Source organism: Cicer arietinum, chromosome 7 (genome assembly GCF_000331145.2).
Source record: "Cicer arietinum cultivar CDC Frontier isolate Library 1 chromosome 7, Cicar.CDCFrontier_v2.0, whole genome shotgun sequence".
Taxonomy (NCBI): domain Eukaryota; kingdom Viridiplantae; phylum Streptophyta; class Magnoliopsida; order Fabales; family Fabaceae; genus Cicer; species Cicer arietinum.
In genome coordinates this window covers 16,636,846-16,646,497 of record NC_021166.2, presented here as the reverse complement: position 1 = coordinate 16,646,497, position 9,652 = coordinate 16,636,846, and the positions used below count along the sequence as shown (strand labels likewise).

Sequence of the window (9,652 nt, the reverse complement as noted above, 5' to 3'; positions counted from 1 at the left end):
ATAAATTAAGTATAATAATATATCATAGGGATATGAATATGATTATTTGCCTTAGAGACATATTAATATGCTAATAAAAAACTAAGAATTGAATTTCTGATTACATGACTTGTTATGTATATATTATTTATGTTAATAATTGGGGGATAGATATTTATTGTAAAATGTGTTATCCAATTCTTCAAAGTTATTTTTAATTTAGAAAATATAAATGTAATGTAAAAATAGATGATACATTTTGCAAAAAAATATTATTCTAGATTTTTACTTGAAATGTCTTCTAATTTGTCTATAAATACTGCATCTATTATTTAAATTTCAAAGTAACAATATTTAAAATTTAACTATGAACTTCCACAACAGTTATTATAAACAATATATAGCATATAACCATTAATAGTTTGCACATAGAAATATTGATATTAAAAAAAAAAATAGATGAGATTTTTATATGAAATATCTTCTAAAAAAAATATAAATATTATATATATATAATTTATGTTCAAAATTCACTTATACATGTGTGATGCACAAATTAACACACTCGTATCTAATTAAATGCAAGCTGATTATGAGCCATAAAGTTGAATTTCTATTGTCATATATACATGGGATTATGCTCTGAGCTGTTTGTTGCCGATGATAACAAGGGAAGTGTGTTCGGCTTTTTGTTTTATAATCCTACTATAATTTATTTTAATTAATCGAGACAATGACCTCTAATTTAATTAACCTTAGTTTTTTTGTTAATTTACAAGTATTAACTAACGTTTAAATAACAAAAAAAAAAAAAAAACAAGGATTTTGTCATTTGCTATTAGAGATGTTCTGTTCAGAACATATATGAGCCATAAGGCGAATGAACTCGTATCCGATTCTTAAACAAAAAATGACATCATTCAATTTCAATGGTAATAAATGTTTAATTATCACAAATAATTATAGTTTGATCCTTTTCTTTCTTCTATACTATGTGGCTATGCTTCACATGTTCGTAGCTAACGAGGTTAAGGCTACTACGCCAACATTATACATATTTGGAGACTCAACATTTGATGTTGGAACCAACAATTTTCTCAACACTAAAACAAAGGCAAATTCTCCCTATTTTGGGATTGATTTTTCTCATTCATTTCCCACTGGAAGGTTTAGCAATGGTCTCAATACTGCTGACCAAATTGGTAATTAAAAATAAATTTCGACAATGTTGAATTTATAATGTGTATAAATAAAATATCGTTTGGAATTGTATATATGTTTTTTTATTTGTTTTTATATTAATTTTCTTGCATGAATAGTTTTTATTTTGTGAAAACTAGCTAGGCAATTCGGTTTAAAGAAAAGTCCACCACCATTTTTGGATTTGGAAAAACTTCAATACAGTTTCAAGCACAACATTATGGTTGGTGTGAATTTTGCATCTGGGGGATCTGGAATTCTTCGATATACAGGGTACAAACAATCGGTAACTTCTTTCCTCTAATATATATTATATATAATAATATAATTTACACTTATTTATATTACTTTATTATTATTATCAATATGTATTTGGTCCTCCTATTTACACTCTTAATTTTTAATGAAAAAATAATTGTGCAATGTAAATCAATTTTACACAAATAATTAATAATAATTTTTGATTTTATCATTTCAATACACGATTGTAATTATCATCATAAAAACAATCAATGACTTGTGTACTGTTGATTGTCAGTGTAAAATTGTCTATCTTGAAACTGCATATACACTAAACTAATTTTCATTTACTTCAATCAAATCATTTGTGTTGACAAGATTATTATTTCTCATAGCTATAGAGAAAACAATCGTTGTGTCGACAAGATTGTTTTCTTAGGTCTTCACCCTAACGAGTTTGTTTGGTAGAATATTATATCTTGTATTTATGAATTGTATAACAACATAAACTCCATGAATAATGTTTTTGTTAATATTTTTTTAAAGGATTAGACTTTTGTTTGCAATGTACACTTTTTTCCTTCAATATCTTTCTAGTTTTCCTAAAAAGGTTTTTAACGAGGCATATATTGTTTTTGCTTTTAGCTGGTTACATTGAGTTTTGGCCTAATGCTTCAATTTTTGTGTAACTTTTCATTTTATTTATTTATTAAATAATATGTGATTGTTTGAGGTGCCAACATAATTAGAATGTTTTGGCAATATGCTTTTAAAAACTCTAAGTATTTGCATAAAAAAAAAATCATTTGGTCAAATTATCCTATCTTATTAAACTCTCACATACTTATTTTCTATCAAATATGTACAATTTTAGGAATAGTTTAGTACAATACAATAAAAATAATAATAATGGTTATATAATGTTGAAAATTAATGATATAAATTAGTTTGGAGTAATTTGTAAAATTTAATGTGAAAAGGGGAATAAGTATTTTTTTATGTAAATTAATTTTACATTGAAAACTAATAAAAATAAAGTGTTTGACAATTATTTTTAAATTATGCATGAATTATCATTGAATTTCTTTGTAAACTAAAGTTTAACTCCCTTGTTTAACCTTTCCATGGTCATGCTTCTTGAAACAAAAATATTAAGAAGGCAATAATGTATGCAGGGAGAAGTGATTTACCTTGAAAAGCAGGTGCAACAATTTGAATTGGTCAGCGGAAATATCACTGAAATATTGGGGCCAGCAAATGCTTCTACTTTTCTTTCAAAAGCTTTGTTTCTAATTAGCGTTGGTACCAATGACATCTTTGATTATGAACGTAATGAAAGTGGCGTTTTTCATTTGGGTAAGGAAGAAAATTTGGCTGTTCTACAGCTAAACTATTACTCTTATATAAGGGTAAGTACATAAATTTCTATAACTTTTGACCACACAATTATAAATCGAGTTTAAATCTGTAAAAAAAATTATAAATTCAGTTTAATTTATACATTATCCGTAGCATGCATCTTTTCTTCATTATTAAATAATGAGTTAAAAACATATCACATGTCATACACATTATTAAATGCATATATTGGAAGGAAATTAATTACATACATCATCGATAAAAAAAAAAATTATTAAATTTATTTTTAATTCACATAAAGTGTTAATGTAATTTTTTTACATAATTATCCAACTATAACTTTTAAATTATTAAATAAATTAACTTTTAATTATAAGTATTTTTATATTGGTTGTAATGTGTTGACACACCAATTACACATTAAACTATGAAATGACGCACCATTTTTAATTAATCTCTTTTTATAGATGAATGTTGGTATTTAATATATATATATATATATATATATAACTCATTCGATATCCTATCTTGACACAAAACAGGATTACGAATTAGAATAATTATAAATTATTTATTATTATAATCTAACGATTATCTACATAGGAAACATTTGTATATCCTTTTAAAAGAGGTACCTAGAGCTAGAGCTAACTTTTATTTGATTGATGATTTATTTGGGATTATATTGTAAAATACAGAAACTATATGATTTAGGGGCTCGGAAATTTGGCATCCTTAACGTTCCACCCATAGGATGTTATCCTGCTGTAACTTGTAACAATGGAGGAAAGTGTGTGAAACCACTTAATGATTTCGCTGTTGCATTCAACAAAGCTACTCAAACTCTTCTGCAAAAGTTAAGCTTCGAGTTGGAAGAATTCGAGTATTCACTTGCCAACACTTATGCAATGTTCAACACCATGTTAAAATACCCATTGGCCTTTGGTAAGCATAATAATAATAGTATATATTTATTTTCAATTTCAATCACAAAATTGATCTCATATATTTTTTTAAATCTAATTGTTTTATACTTTCACTCAAATTTTTAAACTCCAAAAATGTTGAGGTGACAAGATCATGATGCATGTGGATAACCTTGTTTGTCATTCATGGGTGATTCTCCACATAAGTAAGTCCAACAATTTGAGTGAGGGACTAAAGTCTAAAATCATGATTTTTAAAAAAGGGAATCAATTTTGAGGAAGGAAAAATAGATGATATAAAATTGTAATTAATTCTATTATTTAATAAAGAAATATTATTTGAACATCAACTTGAGAAAAATAAAAGTTAACAATTTTTAAAATGATTAATACAATTCACATACATGATTAATACAACTAAATGAGTATTGATTAATGTATATATAATTAAGAATAGACAATTCATTAATGACCGTTTGGACTTAATTATCCACAAATTTAAATATTATTAACTATTATTTCAAGTGTTCTAATTACATGTATTTTAACACAAGCAAACCATCATTTTAGATTATAAAATTGTAAGTGTCTATAATTTGCAATTGGAATCCTAAATTTAGGAAATGTGAAATTATTTATCAAAATTTTCTAACATCCTTATACCAAGCAAATTATATTAAGTGACATTGTGGCTTATTTACATTGATGTCACATCACACGAAACACTAAAAGTAAGTTTCATCCCGGTGAAAAATTTAAATTTTTAGGCGTATTGAATTTATATCGTCAGAATCCTAAAACCAATTAGTATCGATGAAGAATTCATTACACACAAAAATTGTAAGTTTTTAACTAGTACAAAAAACTTGTGTCATGAACATAGATAGGTCATAGTGTCAACTTGTGATGCTTCGGCAACTCTAACAAATCTACTTAAAGAATGAAGCATTTTGAGTGATGTAAGACAATTTGAAGGAACAATAAAATATTTCATAAATTTGAAATCTCAAATTAATCAACGCTTACAAATTCAAGACCAAAAATAGGAATTTACTCATTTTAACAATAAAAACTTAAAGTTAATCACATTTAAATTTGTGGTTAATAAAATTTAATAAACGATTACTAAGTTAAAAAATCGAACCAAAGACTTCATTAACCATATGTATGAAGTACATTAACAAGAGGTGGGTAGGTAATTTAACTGATTTGATCTAAGAGTTTAAGTTTGTTAAAAACAAACTTTTTATTAATTTTGGGTTTTAAAAAAAAGTTCATAAAATAAAAAAGAAACAGAAGTGTAGGCATTATATAAATGTTTAAATGATCCTTGTCGAACATGTTGTAGGGTTGAATGATACAAAGTCAGCATGTTGTGGAGTTGGAAAATTGAATGGAGAAGGTCCATGTTTGAAAACCTTGAACGAAAAGCATTGTGAAATTGGAAAGTTCAATGGAGATGATTCATTATTGAAATCCTTGAACGACAAACTTTGGGGAATAGGAAAGTTGTATATAGAGAGAGAGGCCCTTTGCATAAAAGTATTGAACACCAATATTTGTGACAATCATGATGATCACTTATTTTGGGATTGGTTAAATCTCACTCAAAGAGCTTCAAAGTTGATAGCTAATATGCTATTTGAGGGAGGGGATCACTTTGTATTTCCAAATAATTTCAGAGACTTAGTTTCTTCATTTCATTTCGACAATAATCACCCGTAAGCAATGTTTTAAATCAAAACGCTGTCCAAAAAAAGGGCTACAAATCTCGTATATTGGCAAACTTTTGAGTTTTATTACGATTTTATAGTTGTTCATCATTCTACATTATCATATCATGATTTGATGTTTTTAAAATACATCATATTGCTATTTTTTAATTAAAAAATCATAACAAGAGACAAAAACTGTCGGATTTTAAAATAGCAAAATCAATTTCTTGAATCGGTAAAAATAAGGTAATAAATCTGCAATTACATCAAATTTATTTTATAATCACATTTTTATATATCAACCCAGAAAAAGATAAATGTTTTTTTCCAAAATATATATAAATAGTACTTTACCTTCTTATCTTATCTTGACTTTCACTCATCTACCCATCAATATTATACATTATATTATAGTACCAACAATTTTAATAAAAATGTGTACAATATTGTTGTGTTTAAATCACAATGCAACGATCATAATCCATAATAGTTGAAATCGTGAAATCTTTAATGTGATGATAAAAGGATTTATGAATATTTGATGTGTTAAAGGAGAAAATTAAAATTAACAATATTCATCCTCTTCGAATGTGTGTGAGTTTTACTACCAAGACTCTTCAAAGAAAATGACTTGTGTTCTTAGATTTTATTATAAGGACTTGTAAAAGAGAACTTTATATATAACGGTATATGTAATAAATACTACTACGTATGAACAAACCTGATTTGCCAATCAAGATCCAACATAAACTTTATTTTCTTGATGATACTCATTCCAAACACATTGCTTATTGTGCCACCCTTGAAGCTATTAACAATTATTTCAAATTCCATTTGCTCTTAGTAATGCACGGTTGTTTCCTCTATTGGACCACAATGAGTGTAGTATCGAGCTGATTTTATATTTTAAGGTGAATGTTCATTACTCTTCTCTTTTCTGGTTTTTGCTTCCCTACCCTTAAATATATTATTTGAAACTATAATTAGATAGTGTATTTTATACTATCAGAAACTAAAATCCAATAAATAAATAAAAATGAAGGGTCAAATTACCATTCACTATATTTTAATAGTGTGCGTCATTAGGATCTCTTCTTTGAAGATGGATAAAAGTTAGCGTATATTAATAATGTTGAATCTAGACCTATTAATAAAAAATTCAATTATAAAAAAAAGTATATGATGGAGCTAGAAATGTAGTTTGGTTTTTTACAAAAAGCTACAAATGTAGTTGATAATAAATATTAAGAAATCAAATTAACAACAAGTTTTAAAGTAGAAAAAAATATAAATGAAGCACAATTTATTATTTTAAAGTGATTAAGAAAGATAGCTCTTATTTTTATTTCTTGTACTTTTCAATGGAAGAATAACATACATATATGTAGGACATGATTTTACAATTATGATAGTAATAAGTATTAAACATTAATTTTAGTAATGACACATAAAACCTATAATAATAATAGGTAAATGCTAATAATGATATATAAATGTTATTTATATGTCTTTAACTTCCCCTCTCAAACTGGTGGTGAGTGGATCACACCAAGTTTGTCTCTAAGTTGACTGAAGTGTGGCTTAATGGTTTAGTGAGGCAATCTGCAATTTGATTTGTTAGGGACATAAGCCACAACAACCTCATTTTGTAGTACTTGATCTATGATATAATGAACATCAATTACAATATACTTAGAACGAACATGCAATATAGGATTAGAGGATAGTGTTTTGGTACTCAAGTTATCACACCATAGTATGGGTTTCCTTGGCAATGGGAGTTTAAGTTCAGTAAGTAGTGAACGAATCCATGTTATCTTAGTAGCTTGGTTAGCTAAAGCTCTGTACTCTGACTCTATACTTGACCTTGATACCACCTTTTGCTTTCTTGAGGACCAAGAAATAAGTGTTTCACCAAAGAACACGCATTGACCAACCATAGATTTCCTATCATCAACACTAGTTGCCCAATCAACATCAGAAAACCCTGTTATATCCAAGTCAGCGGATGGCCTGATGTGCAAATAATGATTAACGATGCCTTGGAGATACCTCAAGATTAATTTTATGCCTTGCTAGTGGTCAGTGGTGGGTGAACTCATGTATTTACTGAGTTTATTTACAAAAAAGGCTATGTCAGGTCTTGTGTGAGTTAAATATTGTAGCCTTCATATGGTTTGTCTAAACACAATTGGATCTTTCAATTTATACCCCTCAACTGTGAATTGCCTACTTATTATCATCGATGTTGGACATGGTGAGGCGTTGTCCATCTTGAAATTCTTTCAATAAGTCACCGATGTATTTGGATTGTTTGAGGTACATTCCACTAGCATCTCTTTGTACTTATATGCCCCAAAAGTAGTGTAAAAGACCCAAATCTTTGAGAGAGAATACATTGTTAAGTTGTTTGATGAAAGCTTGAAGAAACTTGTTGTTTCTACCTGTGACTATTATGTCATTGATGACTCTTCATCATATGTATATTTTCCCACTGTTTTAGTCTTATTTATCCTCAATCATCAGTTAAATTAAGGATTTATTTGATACATTTTGTTGATTTTTGTTCTTTGAGTTAATAAAATATTTTTTGTTTTTATTTCGTTGATTAAGTAGGAATTTGTCGTAATTTTACATTGCGTTTTGTTTTAGTGCAGTGCTGAATTTTGGTGAAAAATCAACATGACATATGTGGAGTATTTCAGCCATATATGGAGTTCTAGATGTCCAATTAGTGTCACTCCAAGTGCTAATGAAAGCTAAGATCCATATCTACAACTTTCATGAAGACACCTGGACCAAATTCAGACGCAAAAGATGAGAAAAATGCAAAATACATCAGACAGCAGATGAAATGCGCCTGGAGCGCTTGGAGCGCATTTCTCAGGATTGGACTCTGCCAACGCGCGCCTGGAGCGCGTTTTTCCGCGCCTGGGGCGCGTGACGCCCACCAGCAACCATAAAAACATAGATTTTTACTGTTTTAGGGATCTTTTTGACTCTTGGGAACTTGGGAGACTTGTGCCCTAGCATAGAAACTCAAAGACGGTCGTTTCTAACATCATTGGAGCAGTTTTATCAAGAACCATTCATGAATCCTTCTTGTAATCCTTCTCTAATCTTTATCTCTTTTATTTCTGTCATGAGTAACTAAACCCTATTTGTTAGGGATGAGTGTAACCAGATGAAACCCTTATTTTTCTGATTTGATTTCTAGTTATATGAATGAGTTTATTGAATTGTTTTTCTCATCTCTGTGCTTAATGCTTTTTATTGCTTGATCAACATTAAAATGTTCTACGATTTGTATTTTGAAACGGAAGTGGACTTTACGAATGCTTGAGATGAGAAATTCATGAATTTGTAGTCTAGGGATAGATGCAGGTCATGAAACCAATTAAATTAGTTGCAAAGCAATAATTTACAAGAGAATTTCTATACAGTAATGCTTAATTCTAATCTTAAATCCACTAAGGAATTAGGGGTTACTTTGGAATTAAAGGTTCTGTCACTAAGACATTAGGGCAAGAATAATAAAGAGAATTCGGTAATAATTCAATAAAGGAATTCAATAACTACGATCAAATTAGACACCAAGGTTGGATTCGAAGTGAAACTCATCCCTGACATTTTTCTCATTATAAAAGATCAATTTTATTATTGTTGTTAATTTCAAACATTATTTCAATCAACTTGGGAACCTTTTTGTTCAATTCTAGTAATCAAATATAATTCAATAGTAAAACGCAATCCTTGAGTTCGACACTCGGTACTACCGTTTTATTATTACTTGCAACGATTCAGTACACTTGCTGAAACGCTATCAGTCATCCACATATATAAGAAGGAATGTGATATAATCTTTACCTTTTAGAAGGAAAAGAGAGGAGTCACTCTTTATGTTTTGGAAACCCCAATTCAACAATGCAGTTTTAAGACTATCAAACCAAGCTCTTGGTGCCTGTTTCAGTCCATAAATTGATTTAGATAGTTTGCATATGTGATTAGACTTGGTAGGATCGACAAATCTTTCTTGTTGATGCATGAATTTTGATTCTTAGAGATATCCATTTAGGAATGCATTGTTGATGTCGAGCTGTTTGACTTCCCAATTATGGTGCATTGCAATGTAAAGAATGATCTTGATTGTGATTGCTTTAACTATAGGGCTAAATTTTTCTTCATAGTCGATTCCAACTGTTTGTTAAAACTCATTTAGGAATGCATTGTAAA

General features: G+C 28.5%; 1 protein-coding gene across 1 annotated transcript; it reads left to right on the top strand.

The window, feature by feature from the left end:
- The first annotated feature begins 608 nt into the window (after nt 1-608).
- On the top strand, nt 609-5,429 carry LOC101512680 (GDSL esterase/lipase At5g55050-like). Its single transcript, XM_004509449.3, has 6 exons — nt 609-654; nt 999-1,181; nt 1,320-1,465; nt 2,595-2,828; nt 3,477-3,723; nt 5,053-5,429. The coding sequence occupies exons 1-6, from the start codon at nt 609-611 to the stop codon at nt 5,427-5,429; spliced, it is 1,233 nt and encodes a 410-aa protein (XP_004509506.2).
- The last annotated feature ends 4,223 nt before the right edge of the window (nt 5,430-9,652 follow it).

Coding starts and splice junctions, on each gene's coding strand:
- LOC101512680 (XM_004509449.3), top strand. CDS start 609: ATGGGATTATGCTCTGAGCTGTTTGTTGCCGATGATAACAAGGGAA. Junction 2,829..3,476: donor ACTATTACTCTTATATAAGG/GTAAGTACATAA, acceptor TGTAAAATACAG/AAACTATATGATTTAGGGGC. Junction 3,724..5,052: donor AAAATACCCATTGGCCTTTG/GTAAGCATAATA, acceptor AACATGTTGTAG/GGTTGAATGATACAAAGTCA.